General features: G+C 45.0%; 1 protein-coding gene across 1 annotated transcript in view; it reads left to right on the top strand.

Annotated features, from left to right (window-relative positions):
- The window catches only part of NPHP3 (nephrocystin 3), a 39,609-nt gene extending 21,394 nt beyond the window's left edge, over positions 1–18,215 (top strand). Inside the window, exons 17-27 of the mRNA XM_060280638.2 lie at positions 5,747–5,911; positions 7,615–7,712; positions 8,094–8,216; positions 9,888–10,077; positions 10,631–10,872; positions 11,950–12,025; positions 12,120–12,247; positions 13,821–14,061; positions 14,345–14,470; positions 15,996–16,111; positions 16,694–18,215. Of these exons, the coding sequence (XP_060136621.1) occupies positions 5,747–5,911; positions 7,615–7,712; positions 8,094–8,216; positions 9,888–10,077; positions 10,631–10,872; positions 11,950–12,025; positions 12,120–12,247; positions 13,821–14,061; positions 14,345–14,470; positions 15,996–16,111; positions 16,694–16,874 (1,686 nt within the window). The 3' untranslated portion in view covers positions 16,875–18,215. The remainder of the gene's footprint in view (positions 1–5,746; positions 5,912–7,614; positions 7,713–8,093; positions 8,217–9,887; positions 10,078–10,630; positions 10,873–11,949; positions 12,026–12,119; positions 12,248–13,820; positions 14,062–14,344; positions 14,471–15,995; positions 16,112–16,693) is intronic.
- The last annotated feature ends 660 nt before the right edge of the window (positions 18,216–18,875 follow it).

An 18,875-nucleotide genomic window follows, 5' to 3' on the forward strand; every position in this document is an offset into this window, starting at 1 on the left:
GCTACTATTGGTTCATTTAAGCTGCTGTATTTGGATCCTCTGTCTTATTGGTTCCCTCCAAAAGGCAGCACTGTGATTGCCTGATATTGTTCCCTCCAAAATGTATCCCTTCCTAGCCAGTCCCCTGTCCCTATAAATGTAGCCTTCCTGCCCTCACAGTCAGTCTTGTTCACTTTAATAAAGAGCTGTTACTAGAGAACTGTCTCCAGCATGTTTTGTCAAGAGAGCTGAAATCACAAACCCCACGTCACAACAACTGGCGACGAAGGTGGGATCCGGAATGCTGAGGAGCGGTTAAACACAGCCCTGCCTCAGAGTCCGGATTGCAGCTGAGAACAAGACTCACTGGCCAGCTGAGAAGACGACCCTGCCCGCTAGGACAATGGAGAGTCCAAGGGTATTGGAGCCCTTCCAGCCATCAGAGCCCCACACCTGGGAAGACTACGTCGAACGCTTCGAGTTCTTTGCAGTGGCTCAAGGGATCACCGATGCCAGCAAAAGAAGGGCCACATTCCTGAGCTACTGTGGGCCCGAGACTTTCAAGCTGGCCAAGGCATTACTTGCTCCAGCGAAGCTGAGTGAGACATCTCTCAAAGATATTCTTGCCTGCCTAACAAGCCACTTGGCGCCTACTGAGACCAAGATGGCCCGGCGGAGGGAGTTCCATAAGAGGCAGCAGCATGCTGGGGAGTCTGTATCCGCATTTCTGGCTGAACTCCGGAAGCTCGCTCAGCACTGCGGCTTCCAAAATCTGGAAGAGACTCTCCTGGATCGGTTTATTGGTGGTCTGAGCAGCAAGAAAGCCAGAAGACGCATCGTGGCTAAAGAAGAGGTTACCCTTGCTTCAGCCTTGAAGGAGGCCACCGCCACGGAGAATTATGAAAGAGAGGAGCTTGATGCCAGTCGCAAGGCCACTAAGCCACAGATAGAAGTTGCGCATGCCATGGACGAGCTAGAGGCTACTCCGAGCCAGAGCCCAGTCCGTGGGGTTGAGTTGGTGCGTCAGGCCTGCACAGTGCACAAAGATCGCTGAGGCAGTTGCCCAGGTTGTGGCGGAAACCATGAGCGGAAGAGTTGTCGTTTCAGGGATGCTATGTGCCGGACGTGCGGAAAGACGGGTCACATCGCCAGGGTCTGTAGATCGGCGGTGTCGGGAGCGACAGGAGCACCTAGACTGGAGCATCGCAGACCGCCCACAGCACCTCATTTTCTAAAGGACTGCCACTACGTAACGGAGATCAACGGGAGGGCCGTGCAGTTTCCAGCGCAAGGCAAGGCACACGTCAAGGTGAAGATTGAGGGTCAGCAGTGCGACATGGAGGTGGACTCCGGATCTGCATTCACCATCGTGTCGGACCAGACTGCGAAGACATTCTTCCCCAGGGGTAAGTTGCCCCCTCTGGAGCCCTTCCCGGCAACCTTGCAGTCGTACTCAGCAGGCCGCATCCATGTTATGGGAATGTGTGCCGTGAGAGTACAGTTCCGGGACAAACAGGCTGTACTCAAACTGGTGATTGCGAAGGGCAGTCGCCCCAGTCTCCTGGGCACTGACTGGTTCCCCGCCCTGGGACTGAGTATCTCAGGGCTTAATTCAATCCAAACCTGCCCTGAGATGAGCGAGGCATTATGCAAGGAATTTGCTGGTCTCTTTAATGGAAAACTGGGTTGTTATAAAGGGCCCCCAGTTGACTTTGAGTTGGACCCCGGGGTGGCCCCAATCCGACTCAAACCAAGGCGAGTGCCATTTGCACTGCAACCCAAGATTGAGGCAGAGCTGGATAAATTGGTCAAGCAGGGAGTTCTCTCACCCGTGGACTCTGCTAAGTGGGAGACTCCAATCGTCACGCCCCTTAAAGCAAATGGGGAAGTCAGGATATGTGCAGATTACAAATGTACTATCAATAAGGCACTCAGGGGAAACTCATACCCCATTCCAGTCGTATCACATCTGTTGGCTAAACTGGCTGGGGGCAAGGTGTTCGCCAAAATTGACCTGGCACAAGCTTACCAACAGCTGCCAGTAACCCCACAATCAGCGGAAGCACAGACTATTGTCACACATAAAGGGGCGTTCAGAGTTAACAGATTACAGTTCGGAGTTTGTGTGGCCCCAGGGATTTTTCAAGGGCTCATGGAACGCCTGTTAAGGGGTCTGCCGGGGGTCTTGCCATTTTTTGATGACGTTTTGATTGCTGGAAAAGACCCACAGGAACTGGTTGCGTGTGTCCGTGCAGTGTTGCTCAAGTTCAAGGAGGTGGGGTTGCAACTGAAAAAAGAAAAATGCAGTTTTGGGGTGCCAACTGTGGATTTCTTGGGGTTTAAAATTGATGCATCAGGCATCCACCCCACAGATGCTAAGATTAAGGCCATCATCGAGGCACCACGACCACAGAACAAGACGGAGTTGCAGTCATTCCTGGGACTTATTAACTTTTATCATTCATTCTTACCCCAGAAAGCTTCGGTAGCTGAACCATTACATAGACCTTTGCAGAAAAAGACTGTGTGGCGATGGGGGCGGGAGCAGCAGAAGGCTTTTGACTCCTTGTGAGAAATGCTGAGTAGCAGGAGCGTCCTTGCTCATTATGATGAGTCGAAGCCGCTGGTCCTGGCATGTGATGCCTCTCAATACGGCCTGGGGGCTGTGCTGAGTCATAGGGAACCGGATGGGTCGGAAAAGCCCATCTCTTTCTATTCCCGTACGTTGTCACCCACGGAGCGCAACTATGCTCAAATTGATAAAGAGGCACTAGCAATTGTGTCAGGAATCAAAAAGTTCTATGATTATTTGTACGGTCGCCATTTCTCCATTGAAACGGACCACAAACCACTGTTAGGGTTGTTCAACCCAAACAAACAAACGCCACAAATTCTCTCCCCCAGAATGTTGCGTTGGTCAATATTCCTGAATGGGTTCCAGTACACCTTGACCCATGTGCCGGGGAAACAGTTGTGCCACGCTGATGCGCTGAGTCGATTGCCCCTTCCTGGCGGGAGCAATGAGGATCCTGCTCCGGCGGAGCACATTATGATGCTAGAAACACTTCCGGGGGCTCCTGTAACAGCTACTGATATAGCTGAGAAAACGAGGAAAGATGCTGTTCTCTCCCGTGTGCTCACTTGGGTGGGGAGGGGGTGGCCAGGTGGTCCGCATGAAGAAAAATTCAGGCCTTATGCGACAAGGCAGCACGAATTGTCCATGCATAAGGGTTGTCTCCTATGGGGAGATAGGGTGATCATCCCAGCACCACTGAGAAACAGGGTTCTTGAGACGCTTCACATGGGACACCCAGAATGGTCAGGATGAAGTCGCTAGCCCGATGTTATGTGTGGTGGCCTGGAATGGACCAGAACATAGAACAATGGGTACGAACATGCAAGGCATGCCAAGAGGTGCGGCCAGAAGTGGCCAGAGCACCAGTCCACTGGTGGGAGCAGTCCAGGACTCCCTGGAGCCGGCTGCACAAAGATTTTGCTGGGCCATTCCAAGGGAAGGTCTTTTTGGTTATCGTTGATGCATATTCCAAATGGTTAGAAGTGGCGATGGTCCCTAGCATGGCATCAGCTGCCGTAATCAAGGTGTTGAGGCAGCTGTTTGCTACCCACGGGTTACCTGAGACCATTGTATCAGATAATGGGGCAGCTTTTGTATCCCAAGAATTCAGGGCATTCTTGGCTGATAACTTTATAAGAGGGGTCACATCCGCGCCCTTTCACCCATCCTCCAATGGGCAGGCTGAGCGCATGGTAAGAACAGCCAAAGAATCCATTGCGCGCTTAATGGAGGGTAACTGGTCGGCTCGCATTGCGCGAATGTTATTTTTGCAGCATGCGACGCCGTGTACTGCGACGGGCAAGTCGCCAGCCGAGCTGCTCTTAGGTAGAAGACTGGTAACGGTGCTGGATTATGTCCACCCAGATAAAATGCCAAACTGTAATTCAAGAGCAACCCCCCAGGCTGAGACTGACACAACAAGGTATCTCGCCCCTGAAGATCTGGTCTGGGTGAGGAACTATTCACGAGGTCCGCGGTGGGTGGCCGGTGTGATCACCCGGGCTAGTGGACCTGTGTCCTATTATGTGACCTTGGAAAATGGGCAAGTTTGGAAGAGACATATAGATCAGCTGAGGCGCCGGGCGCTCAGCAGGGAGGAGTCAGATAATTCATCCCTGGCTAATGACGCACAGCTGCAAGACCAGAGTGAAAATGGTCCAGAGGTACAGTCACCAGGGGCTTCAGCAAATGAACCAGGGTCTGCTAGTCCTCAGGATGACGAGGTACAGGTCGGGGACCCTGAGGTGTCTGGGACTCCATCTGTTCCTGACGAAACCCCTATAGCAGCCCCTCCACCACAGGTAACACCCAATCCAGAACCTGCAACACCTGTTGTCAGGAGATCAGGTAGAAGTTGTAGGACCCCACAGTACCTGAGGGATTACGTCTGCTGTGCTCACTAGGGGGGGAGGGGTGTTGTGTATTGAGTCAAAGGATTTTATATCTGTATTATTATTGTCTGTATTTGCATTAGGATAAAGTAACTGCCTTTTGGTTCCAGAGGGTACAGCTACTATTGGTTCATTTAAGCTGCTGTATTTGGATCCTCTGTCTTATTGGTTCCCTCCAAAAGGCAGCACTGTGATTGCCTGATATTGTTCCCTCCAAAATGTATCCCTTCCTAGCCAGTCCCCTGTCCCTATAAATGTAGCCTTCCTGCCCTCACAGTCAGTCTTGTTCACTTTAATAAAGAGCTGTTACTAGAGAACTGTCTCCAGCATGTTTTGTCAAGAGAGCTGAAATCACAAACCCCACGTCACAACAGTTACCACATGGCAATGTTGGCCTCACTTTTTTTAGACCTTCCCACATCTCAGCAGGTTTCAAGGACATGTACTACTACACACAATTTCTGCAGAACATGGACATAGGCACAGCAACATGCATGCTTTATAATTTAGTAGGTCATGCAAGCAAGGCTTCATTAAAACAAAATTAAGTGCTTTAGAAGAAGGCCCTGCCTTCTGGCTTGCTATCTAAAAGCAAACCTTTCAATTCCAAAGTCAATGACCAAATGCACGTTCAATGTAATTAGATTTATCATGGAGTTTTATTTGGTCTGGCAAATAGGAAATTCTGAACAGCTGAAATGCTGGCTGGTGTGTGACACATTTTAAAAGTCAGTGCTTGTTTCAAGATAAATCCGTTCTCTCTTCAGTGCTCTGTTGTAAGTCTGCGGTGGCTAAAATCTTTTGTTATGTCTCTTCAGATAAAGTATCTATTTCATTTATACTAATAAGACAAAAGATTTGCAGCAAACACAATTTACGGTATGTTGTAGCGAGTTTTCAAAAGCAGTAATTGATAAGTTTGAAGTCATGTTTTCATCTGTCAACTCTTCTGAAAGAGCTAAGATCAAAATCCCTTAGATCTAAAATCTTGTATGTCTGTCAAGCATTCTGAAAGCTTCTTATATTGTTTAGGCGCATTTTAATCTCTGTGCTGAGATTTTTATGTGGTTACTTATTGTTAAAGGATGTAGACAGAACAGCCTGGAGAGCTGTCCATCGTCTAGATTCAATGATAATGCTTATTACGTTAATTGTTTCAATATTTTTTTTAGCTTGACCCTGAAACATCTACTGGTTTTGTTTTGCTGCTGCTGTATTATTTATTACTGATCACACGACAGACTCAGAAAGCAGTGGATGATAGATTTTTATTATAATTATTTGTATGCTTGCACTGTAGATACTTTGCCTCATCAGTGTTAGTCACAACGGAGTCAGCGAATCAGAACTGATGGAACTATGTCCTGCTCTCTCATGGGAAGTGCTGGCCTCGTTAGTTTACAGTTTGCACAAGATGTGCTTTTTGACGTACGGCTGTGGCTTGTTAAAGTTTCGGCACCTTCAGGTAAGATGCTCGTCTTGCAAAAGGTATCTGACACCTGCCAGCTTCTTATAGAAGGCAAAATGAAAGAATATATGTACATCACTCCTCCCCCTTGCGTTTTCACATATTTTCTACAAAAAGAACCTTTTAAGATCCATTCTGTTTCATGTATCATGCAGTTTGTGCTCAAGGAGAGAAATTATAGTTCCAGTCCTGATGGGAAGTTTTGTCTTCCTCCATCTCTTGCACACAGACATGCCCCAGGCAAGAGGAATTAGGTTCTTTATTATTATTATTATTATTATTATTATTTTAAAAGATTTTTATTATTTTTCAAATAAGGCATACACAAACAAGACATATAGTATAACACTGTCCCTTCATTTTCCCTCCACACACCGGTCCACTTCTGCCACCAGTAGGACCCGTGTGCTTTAGGAAACAAAGGGGTCCAATTGTGAATTGAGTTCTGCTTCCCCCCTCCCTCCTCCCTCCATATCCCCCCCCTGCCACTGAGAGAACAGGGAGGAAGGGGTTATGGGGATCTGCATCCCCCAACTCTTTCATAATCATATTAATAAACCTAGAAGAAAGAGAAAGAAAAAAAGAAAAGAGAAAAAAAACAAAAAAGAACAAAGGGAAAATTGGGAAGAGTTCAAACTTCCCAGTTCTTATTATTTTAACATCTTAATTGCGACTCCCTCGATAGTCTTCCTCATGGTTTTCCTAACAAATTCTGATTACTAGTGGCGAATTTTCCAACTCAGTTTCAAAACTTAATCTTATAATATTAACTCAATCCTCCTCCTTTTTCATGCTGCCCTCCCACAGGTCCCCTCCTGCCAGGAGAGGTGCCTGCAGAGCACAGCACTTCCAAGGTTCCATTTCCTCCTCACCCATCTGAGCACCCCCTGCCACTGAGTGCCTCAGAGTAAGGAGAGGGGGGCAGGCAGCTTTCTGCCTAAACACCTCACTTAACCTACAATAATTTACATTAACTTAAAGATTCTCTCCAAGCCATTCTTATACTCCCTTAAGGAAACATAACTTTTTTTTCCCCTTCTTATTTACATTCCATCTCCTCTCCCTAAGTCTTTTTCCCCCAATTGGTTCAGCGTTTCCATTGTCATGCCAAGATTTCGAAGACCGTCTTTCAGAAACCAAAACAATACCTTTTAACTAAAGTTTTTACCCCACACCCATTCTTTCCCAAATCCATCTCCAGGCCTTTGCCCCCCCCCTGCCCCTGTCCTTCCCATCCCACAAAAACCCCACTCCACATTTTAACCCCTCCAGGATCTTCAATTCCATTAGACTTTAAGTCCCAAGAGGAATTAGGTTCTTAATGTAAAATTCATTCCAGATTTTTGGATTTCCTTGCCTTACCAGCCTCATATTAAGCAGTTAAGTTATGCAATGTACCAGCCTTGGTTTTTCTTCATTGCTTTCTCTGATGAGACTTCGAAATCCTCAGTTCACAATTTACTAATCTGACAGATTAATGCTGCAGTCCTAAACCTATTTTATTAACCGAACCCCATTGTACGTACTATGACTTATTTCTGATTAACATGCATAGGATTACATTGTAACACACACACACACACTTGGGAGTAGGTCTAATTGGACTCTGTGGACTTCTGAAAAGATATGCATAGAATTGTGCTGCAATTTATACAATGCAACCATTGTCTTCTGTGTGTTTTGTGTTTGTGTTTTTTTAGGCTTGGGAAACTGTCAAGCTGCAATACATGGAAGAAGGTCAGAATGTTTTTGCTACTTTCAGAGAAAAACTCATAGACTACTTCACCATGCAACTAAGGTAGTCTTTTCAGGAAATTAGAGAAACAAATAATTCAGTATTTCTTATAGTTGGCAGATGGTTTTTATAACTCAGTGGCTAAAAGTCTGAACTGTAGACCAGGAAGTCTTCATCTCAGATTTCACTTCTGCTTTAGGCTCAGTGGATGGATTTAGGCAAAGCGTTAACTTGGGACCTGGGCAAGATTTAATGCACCAAAGTTAGGCATGTCTATTAATTTCAGTGGGTCTGCTCTGACTATGACTAGTATTGGATCTAACCCAATACATTAGATAGACTCTATGCAGATAAGGCATTTTGCAGATGATGTATTGTGATATTGCCCAATGTGGGTGACTATTTTATCAACCCCCTGTATTTTGCTTTCTGTTCTCCCATCAGCGAAGAGAGGGTGACTTGGAGGAGTGCAGATGAACTCCCCTGGTTGTTCCAGCAGCAAGGGGACAGGCAAAAGTTGCAGAAGTGCCTGCTGAATCTCTTTGTGTCTCAGAACCTTTATAAAAGGTAAGAGGAGCTTAACCATGCCTTGGTTTGCAGGTTCTTATTGCTAGTGTGTCCTTTCTAAATAAGCACACAGTCCTTGAACAGACACACTCATTCCAGATAGAAATATCAAGTAACGTGAGTATCTAATTCAAGCACCCCAGCTGCTCAAGAGTTCTTCATTCCCCTTCCTTGGTGCGAATAGCAACTGAGACTTTGGTTAGATTTTCTTTTTGCGCCTTATTTCCCCCATATTTTTTGGCTTGTGCAAGGGAGCCCTGGGTTCAGAAGAGAGGGAAGTGCCAGGACCTTTGTTGCCGTTGTGTCAGGTCTGGAGAGAATGAAAGAGAATCTGATATGCGTAGTAAGGGGGAAGGCTCTGCAAAAGATTGTGGTCGTCAGAATTTGGGGGACAGAACTAAAGAGTGTTTTGCCTCAGCTTGCAGGGGACTGACCAATAAGGCAGAACCAATGGCTGTGTTGATTGCTCATGCTGAGCTGTAGGTGAGAATGAGTCTTGGGCTCACACAAGGAAGAGTTCAGAAACATTATAGAGTTGAGAAGACTCTCTGGTAGTAGATCTGGGAAAGACGTGGCCTTAGAGAGCTACTTTCAGCGGGAGTAGACAGTGCTAGGCTGGATAACTCCTTTTAGCCACACATGTTTATAATTTAACATACTTAAATGGTGCAGCTCTTTTTATATGGTTTTAGAGGTAGTTGAATTAAGCAGCAAAGGACAATTCAGAGAGCCCATGTGTATACTTGTGAAAGATTTGGCATGTATACTGATTGTGAAGGGGTGGGGGGGGAGTCATTGTATTGCCCTGGAGACCTCTCTCAAAACTTCCACACATTTTGGATAACTGGCTCATAACAAGCAGCTCATAACAAAGAAAGATTCAGAAGCCCTCCTATCAGTTCAGTGCTCACCGTGATGTAGCTTCATAGGTCCCTAACTGGAGGAGGAGGATTAAATTGGATACTGTTATTAAGAGCTTTATTTCCCCCCATAGCTGCCAAGTACCCCATTCCCCCCCCCGGGAAACCCCCGTTTTTACTTACCTTTTCCCGGTGGTCCCCCGTATCACTTCGTCTCCCGTTTTTCTCTGTTATTTTCTCCTGCCGGCGGCCATTTTTTTCCTGAATTGCCCTTCTATGGGCACAAAAAATGGCCGCCGCCGGCTTCAAAAGTAGCTTCTACACATGACCGGAAGTCCGTCGACGCAACTTCCGGTGTCGGCCCGCCCATCTATGGGCACCAAAAATGGCCGCCGCCGATACCGGAAGTCGTGTCAACGCACTTCCGGTCATGCGTAGAAGCTACTTTTGAAGCCAGCGGCGGCCATTTTTGGTGCCCATAGAAGGGCAAAGCGACACCGGAAGTTACGTCGACGCAACTTCCGGTGTCACACGGCTGCCGGTCCCGGATTCTGCAGTCTGGGATTTGGAAGGTAAGTTTCCCCCATGTGGGGTAGTAATGCGCTGCTCATTTTGGGGGGGATGAACAGCCCTTGGGCGATACCTTCAGACCTTGATGGACTGCTTTGGCTGTTTTAGACACAGTGTGATGAACATAAGGAGTTACAAAGGTGTCCACTAAATGTATTTATATGGGGCCAGAACTTTTATTAAATGTGCTTAAGAATTTACTCCTTGGGACTTCTCATGCATTATATTTCCTTGCCTGCAGGGGCCATTTTGCAGAACTACTGAGTTACTGGCAGCTTCTTGGGAAAGATAAGAGCTCCATGGCGGTGGAGTATTTTAGCTCCCTTAAACTTTACGAGCAAAGCTGCGAGGGGGAAGAAAGCATGATCTCTCTGGCTGATCTTTATGAGACTCTGGGGCGATTTCTTAAAGACCTAGGTCTTCTCAGTCAGGTGAGTGCATTTGGTGGGCGAAGAGCAAATAAAAACCTTATGTCCCACAGTGTCACGCCATTTTGTGCCGTACTGGATACATGGAGAACTGTAGTTTTCATTCAAACAGTTCGTTATTTTTGCTATTATTTTTTAAAAAGCTTTATCACAGCTGTGGAAAGTGATTGGGAAAACCTGTATAAGGTGTACATGGCAGCTCCCAACACCCAGAGAAAGCAGTGTTTCATTTCCTCCTTCACAATGTATAGAACCACCTTTTTATATGGAGTAAAACAAACAGTTTGATTCACCTAGTGGAAAGTTTTCAGAGTCCTAGAATCATAGAGTTGGAAGGGAGCCCAAGCACCACCCCTCCAACCCACTACAATGCAGGTATCTCAACACATGGTTCTCCATCCACTTTGAAACCATAGCTTTGCAAATGTGCTGGCAATTTTATTGCAGCACCACTAGGAAGTGGCAGGTGGAAAGGTGGAGAGCTTTTAATAGAATTTCCTAAGCACCCCCACCTCCCATTTTTTTAAAAAATAAAAAATTATATATTCTTTTATAGGCCATTGCTCCTTTGCAGCGCTCACTGGAGATTCGGGAGACTGCCCTTGACCCAGACCATCCCAGAGTTGCCCAGTCACTCCATCAGTTAGCCGGCGTTTATGTGCAATGGAAGAAGTATGGTAATGCTGAACAGTTGTATAAGCAGGCTCTGGAAATCTCCGAAAATGCTTACGGGACCGAACATCTCAGGGTCGCTCGTGAACTTGATGCTCTCGCAATGTTGTATCAGAAACAGAACAAGTAAGCACAGTTTTCTCCTTCATATCTCTCTCTTTCTCTCCTCCCTAAGATGTTGCTCCAGAGTGGCAGCTGGGCTGCAAAACCTATGGGGCAAAGAAATTTGGTTTTGGGACATCGGAAGGGTAGTTTGGGGAGGAGGTTGTGGAAGCTGTTAGGCTGGGGAGAGAGGCTCCCCCTCTTTAGGCGGCCTGGTATGGCAAGGGATGTATGCTAATGATGCTTTGGTGTTCAGCATTATTTTACCAGGCAGAGGGCCTTCTCGGTAGTGGCGCCCGCCCTGTGGAACGCCCTCCCATCAGATGTCAAAGAGAAAAACAGCTACCAGATTTTTAGAAGACATCTGAAGGCAGCCCTGCTTAGGGATGTTTTTAATGTTTAATCAATTTTTTTTCCTGTTGGAAGCCGCCCAGACTGGCTGGGGAAACCCAGCCAGATGGGCGGGGTATAAATAAATAAACAAATAAATAAATAAACAAACAAATAAATAAATAAATAAAAATAATAATTATCTCCCAGAAAATTATAGAGGAGTGGGATAGGAGAGGCAGAGAATACTGTTAAATTGCCCAGTAGCCTTGTTCTTTTCTGTCATCTGTACCAACTGATTTTGTGGGTCTTTTGAAATCACATTTTAAGGAATTGTTTTTGTTGGGTTTCACAGATGCTTGCTTCCATCCATGGGCCAGTTTAGATATTTATGCTCACATTAATGGGATTGTGTGTGGTCGAATTACACCCATGTGCCACATCTTGCCTGGGCAGCTGCAACTGTGCCCAATTTCTGTAATCCATGAAGCAAGTGGAATGAAAAGAGGAAATGTGCTTCTGTTTATACAGGAACCCAGGTCACGGGTGGCTTTTTATAGGCGGTGGCGGCTACTGTGTCGTCCTCCTTATGTAGGCCATTACTGAAACAAACCCTGACAATACTTTCTCATAAAATTGCAGCCCCAAAAAATCAAGATCTCCCACTAGCCTGGTGGGAAAGAAGGGTTATATCCCCCCGTTAAAAGCACTGTTGAACTCTTAGTAAGTAAGTTAGTCAAACAAAACAGTAATTGATTTTATTCATTTTAGATACGAACAAGCTGAACATCTAAGGAAAAAATCCTTAAAAATTCAGCAAAAAGCTGTGAGACGTAAAGGAAGCCTGGTAAATGTTTTATTCCTTTGTTATATGGCTTTTGCTATTTCAAGGCTTAAAATATAGAAGGTCAAGGCAGTGAGTTTCTTAATCTCCTTTTTAGTATGGATTTGCTCTTCTTCGCCAACGAGCCCTGCAGCTAGAAGAACTCACTTTGGGAAAAGATACGTCTGATAATGCTCGGACGCTTAACGAGCTCGGAGTTCTCTACTACCTCCAAAATAATCTTGAGTAAGTAGCGATTCTGTAACAACCTACATGGCTTCCTTTCTCTTAGAACTGGCTGGGAGGGTACCATTATTCCTGACAGGAGCAATGCCATACAAGTTTTGTAGCCTGTGTTCCATGTGGAAGAAGGAACATCAAATATCCAAACTCGGGTTGTAGGTATATGTCACTGCTGCATTTCCTGCCATTTTTTTTGAAGGAAATGGCCAAAAAAGAATTTGCAATTCCAATGTGCAAGAATCTTCCTACATGGATTTTGAAACTGGTGTAGATAGGTGTGAAGTGGCCCAAAGTTACAAGGCAGCTTGGTTTTTTATCAGCTTGAACCGAAGCATAATTTTGCATCCAGCATTATCCTTATGCAGGTGACGCGTGGTAGCGGACCAGAATCTGCTGGACAATCCTAACCCCTCTCTACTTAATTTTCCAGATGTGTTAGGCCAGGCTTCCTCAAACTCAGCCCTCCAGATGTTTTCAGACTCCAATTCCTATCATCACTGACCACTAGTCCTGCTAGCTAGGGATCATGCGAGTTGTAGGCCAAAAACATCTGGAGGGCCAAGTTTGAGGAAGCCTGTGTTAGGCGCTGTGTTCTAAATGTGTGTGCTTAATTTCAACCCTACTCCTAACTTTTATGGTGTCCGTTATGTAGAGAAGGCCTACATTATGCACATAGTGATATCAGATGGCTTCAGGACCATCAGGGGAAAGACCTAAATGCAGGGTCTATTATCTTATTGGGGTTTTGAGATTTCTGCTTTGATTTTTGATAAAATTAGCAGGTGTGTATCAGGGCAGGTCCAACAAACATTAAGCAATCACATGTCCTGGGGTAAGTGGTGGTGCAATTATGGGAATTGCTATGTCCCTGGCTACCGACCGAGATCATCTATTTCATTTGCATATGCAAGTACGTTTTAAGGACAGTGGGTATTGCTCATGCGTGGAGCAAACTGTCTTGCATGAACCAGCACTTGCAAGCATGGTTAGGCAGAAACATTTTTCCTTCTTGGAAGGAAAAGTCAAGGGTTGACAAAGCAAGCCAAATTCCTACTAGTGTACAATATACTGAAGGGTCACGATTCTTCAGCAGCAGCGGAACATACAGTGGTGCCTCGCTAGATGAATTTAATTTGTTCCACGGGTCTTTTCTTATAACGAAAAATTCGTCTAGCGAATCCCATAGGAATGCATTGAAATTTTTTTTGAAATTTTTTTTGCCCATAGGAACGCATTAATTGAATTTCAATGCATTCCTATGGGAAACCGCGATTCGCTAGACGAATTTTTCATAAAACGAATTCGTCTAGCGAGGCAACCTCCGCTCGAAAAATCCTTTCGTTAAGCGGAAATTTCGTTAAGCAAGGCATTCGTTAAGCGAGGCACCACTGTACTGGCTTTGGAGTAGAATTATACCATCCTGCACCACTGGTAAAACAAACTGTTCTGCAAGTTCTGGTTGAGCTAACCATTCCCTGTCTATTGATGGATGCATTGACTAAATCACTTACAGTTCTGCGTTTTTAGTCTTGCTGCAGCAGATTAATGGTTTCCCTTAAAACGGAAATGCTTCTAGGACAGCAGAGCTTTTCCTCAAACGCTCCCTGGAAATGAGAGAGCGGGTTCTCGGCTCTGACCACCCAGACTGTGCCCAGTCTTTGAATAATCTAGCAGCCCTCAGCAACGAGAAGAAGAACTACGACAAGGCAGAGGAGCTGTACGAAAGGGCCCTGAACATCAGGAAGCGAGCGCTGGCCCCAGATCACCCGTCTCTGGCTTACACAGTGAAACACCTTGCTGTGCTCTACAAGAAGATGGTAAGTGTGAATGCTGTGTTCATTTTAAGTGTCAGAAGCTCTCACCTAGCTTGGGGTTTTATGAAGTAGCTTGCAGTGACAGTGCGGTGGAAATAACAGAAGCAGAATAAATTAGGCCAAATAAATTAAGTCCAGAGTAATCGCACAGCCCTGCAAATAGTGACATTTTCATTTGACTTCAACCAATGGTTAATGATGGCATAGATTGAATGTGCTGCATTTCTAAAAGGAAAGAAGACTATAGAGATCTGCCTCTCAAGCTCACGCTTGCTTTGTTTCCTAGGGAAAGCTTGACAAAGCTGTTCCTCTGTATGAGTTGGCTGTTGAAATCAGGCAGAAATCTTTTGGTCCACAGCACCCGAGTGTGGCCACCGCTTTAGTGAACTTAGCAGTTCTTTACTGTCAGATGGTAAGTTTTCTCTGCCCTCTCCTTTTACACTTCTTAACACACAAAATGGTTAATGAATGATGTGCACAACACACGCCACAATTCAATGTAGCCAATAAGAAGGGGGGGGAACCAGATTAAAATCTCTATTGCAGCTTCCTCAAGTAAATATAAAATGCTGGTTTTCAATAAGGCTATAAATGAGTGTTTTAACATTACAGTGGTACCTCGACTTACGAAGGCGATCCGTTCTGTGGTGCTCTTTGTAAGTCGAATTCTTCGGTTGTCGAAGCGCCCGTTTTGCGCATGCGCGAAGTGCGATTTTGCGCTTCTGCGCAGGCACAGAACGCGCGCGGGGCGAAAAGACTTCCGGGTTTGCAGACTTCGGAAGTTGAAACCTTAGGACGTAGAGTCATTCGGATGTCGAGGTACCACTGTAATTGGAAGCAGAAACAGAGGCACAGCATAGTATGATCATAAGATCTCGGGGCGGTTCACATTTTTGTATAGCTGTATAGTACTTTTTGAGTACAGCTGCCAATGGCTTTCCCCATTTCACTAGCACGTCCTTGCTTGCTAGCAAACCCCGAGAGTATGATGGAAACTATTAAAAACCCATAAGCAGGAGCCCACAGGTGTTAGAATGGCTCACTTACCACTTATCCCGGCACTTGCCCAAATCCTCTGGCATGTGGCAAGATTTCTCTCTCACACACACAGCAGTTTGGATATGGAACAGCAGGGTTATTATTTTGTCAATGTTTTCCTTCATCCTCCTCCCCGACTGCCACACAAGTTAGTTCACAGGAAGGGATGTTTGTGTGCTACTTGACATAACTCGCATCAGGTGGAAGTGCCCCTGGCATGTGGCTTTGTGGGTGCTCCCTAGCAAAGCCCTTACTTACATGGTTCCTTTGGGAACTTCACAGAGCACCCTTATCTGTTTATAGTGCAGGACAGAATAGGCAGAAAATCCAAGGGACACTTTGCAAATACATTGGAAAATTCTCCTACACAAACCTCACCTACCATACTTTTTTGTTGTGGTTGGCTTGCAAATGAGGATATCCAAGTGTTCTATGAGTAATAGCTGGCGATCTACCACTCATGACTTCTTCAAAGGTTTTTCTTTTTTGGCAGGCAGGCAGGGAGATCAACAAACTCTGGCTGAAATATTTGGTGTTCATGGCTTACATTGTATTCATTCCTTTGGACTCAAGTCTGCATTCAGGCCAACTTATGAGCATAGCTTTTCTCTTCTTCAAAAGTTAAGCCTTGCACAGCCTGTTTTAATTCTTTGGCTTGGTGCCCTGGCTTAATTTATAAAAGTTACAGCACCCGTTCCTGCCTTCCAGCTCTCAGATTTTTATCGTACCTCAGCCAGAATGTGAGAGTAGTTGCAAGCTATTCTCCTAGTCTCAGACATCTTATGATTTCCAATAGTTGGAATGTAAAATTTCAATGAAACTTAAGTGTTCAGCTCAGGACAGATGTGAACAAACACTTTTGGCAATACCTGTTATCTTTTGTGCCCTAATACTTCTAGAAAAAACACTCTGAAGCCTTGCCTCTTTACGAACGCGCGCTGAAAATTTATGAAGACAGCTTTGGGCGGATGCATCCTCGTGTAGGAGAAACATTAAAGAATTTGGCTGTGCTTAGGTAACATTTAATCTAACCAACCTACCTTGTTATTTTTAAAAGGTGTATGTGTTCACTACTTGCTTAATTAATAATCCTAGGTTCCCATACCACATCTTAAGACCAGAGCAAAAGCTGCAGTGGGGTGTGTGTGTGTGTTTGTGTGTCAGAGGTACCTGGCAAAGTTTCTTTGAAGCTTTTTAATGTGATACAGAAGTAGTATATTTTGATTTGGGGGGACTTTAATCTCCAGAAAAGTGGGGAATATTCTATAACTTTTTTCAGTTCTACTACAGTGGTACCTCGGGTTACGAACACGATCCGTTCTGGGATGCAGTTTGTAACCTGAAATGGTTGTAACCCGAAGCGCCATTTTGGGCATGCACAAAGTGCAAAATCCACGATTTTCGCGCTTTGCGCATGCGCAAACCCTGTGCGCCGCTTCTGCGCATGCGCAGAATGTGCGCGTGGCGAAAATACTTCCGGGTTTGTGGAGTTTGTAACCCGAGTTATGACTGTACTATTCTGCAAATGTTCTGGAATAGCAATATGGAATGTTTTTTGTTCCTTTGTTTCCTCTCATTCCCACCCCCACCCCCAAAGCTATGAAGGAGGAGATTTTGAGAAGGCTGCCGAGCTCTATAAGAGAGCCATGGAAATCAAAGAAGCAGAGACTTTGTTGATGGGTGGCAAGGCAGCGTCCCGTCATTCATCCAGTGGAGACACCCTCAGTTTGAAGAGTGCTTTCTCTCCCAATGTTTTTTTGCAACATGGACAAAGGTGATGACTAGGTAAAAAGGTAAAGGACCCCTGGACGGTGAAGCCCAGTCAAAGGCAACTATGGGGTGCAGTGCTCATCTCGCTTTCAGGCCGAGGGAGCCGGCGTTCGTCCAGACAGCTTTCCAGGTCATGTGGCCAGCATGACTAAACAGCTTCTGGCGCAATGGGACACCACAACAGAAACCAGAGCGCATGGAAATGCCTTTTACATTCTCGCCACACCTATTTATCTACTTGCACTGGTATGCTTTTGAACTGCTAGGTTGGCAGGAGCTGGGACAGAACAATGTGAGCTCACCCCGCCGTGGGGATTCGAACCGCTTACCTTCCGATCGGCAAGCCCAGGAGGCTGTGGTTTAGACCACAGCACCACCCGCGTCAAATGGGTATGTTTGAATAAGAGGATGGCAGTGCCCTGAACACTTTTTTTTCAGTATTGCTGAATGTTTTGCAGACTGTTCCACACAGTTAAAAAGTAGTTTTAGTTATATTGACACTCCTGTCCTGCATACATTACATGGATTTAAGTCCCACTGATTATAGGGACAGGTACATATATAATCTATAATGCCTTTCTTAGGTGCAGAGTCTTTCCAGCAAGAGAAAGGAGGCCAAGGTGAAACAGTAAAGATAGAGGTGCAGAAAGATGGAGGTTCTTGATTTTAGCAAAAAGCAGGGAGATGCTTCCTGATTGGGGCAAAAAGCTAAGTTGCATGTCTCCCTTATTTCCAGCCAAGGTGAGTTATCTTCCACAAAAGGAACAGAAGCTTCCCCTTGTTTTAAACTCACTGAACTCAAACTGTCTTTTGTCCTGCTGTTTACAGAGGAAAGCCAACTTCAAACTGGGTTTTATGATGTTCATTTGTTTCAATAGACCATAGTTAAGCTTAACCCAAAATTTTGATTTGGACACAACACAATTGAAAGCGATTGGCTGCACTAGAGAAGATAGAGAGTACACAGCCCCAAGGCTTATTCGTGTTACATATTAATCCTTGACCAGGTATAAATGATTTGTTGGAACTGAGCTGCCAGTCTGTAATGTGTTTTCCTACCTCTGTTGGATTTAATGCGACTCTACAGTCAGAGCTTTTGATACCAGGCAGAGGGCCTTCTCGGTAGTGGCGCCCACCATGTGGAAGGCCCTCCCAACACATGTCAAAGGAAATAAACAACTATCTGACTTTTAGGAGACATCTGAAAGCAACCTTGTTTAGGGAAGTTTTTAATGTTTGATGTTTTATTGTTTTTAATATTATGTTGAGAGCCACCCAGAGTGGCTGGGGAAACACAGCCAGATGGGTGGTGTATAAATAAATAAATAAATAAATATTATTCCTCAAAAGTGGAGAGGAAAAAAAATTGACTATCAATCTTTCTGTAAATCATGAAATTTAAAAGCAGTATTTGCAGCTGTCCAGTTATACTTCCTTTGGGATATACATTAAATTGTGAGGAAGTTACACTCTTAACTGAATAACCTGCTTTATGTTTGCCACATACACAAAATCTAGAGTCGGGACTCAAAGACCATGTACCATGTACCCTTGAGCTGTGTGGGATGCTTTTATTTTGACCTTCAGGAATGGCTTATGTGTGGGACAGATACACAGCTATAGTTGGCAGTTGGGCACGAAGAAATATACCATTCATCAAAACATTTATACACATTTGGAGGCTTCCTAATTTCCCTTATCATTTTTTGTTCCATCTTACCTGGTTCTATACAGCTTTGCTTTCTCACAGTTAATATATTCCCCTTGATAAGTGGCACTCCGCACAGGCCCTTTTAAGTGTTTACCCTAGCACAGCAACCATATTCATGCAAGCGTATTAGTAACCGCCACTAAAAACAAATCATACTTATGGGTGAATATTGAACAGGGCTGCGATAAAATATTAAATATTCCTTTCTTTGTATTAGGCATCAGGCTGAAGCAATGTTAGCTTAGAAACAAATGGTTCAATTAGTCTTAACCCTATTTGTTTGCACTCCAATAATAAT

The sequence above is a fragment of the Zootoca vivipara genome, chromosome 11 (genome assembly GCF_965207765.1).
Source record: "Zootoca vivipara chromosome 11, rZooViv2.hap1.1, whole genome shotgun sequence".
Classification (NCBI taxonomy): Eukaryota; Metazoa; Chordata; class Lepidosauria; order Squamata; family Lacertidae; genus Zootoca; species Zootoca vivipara.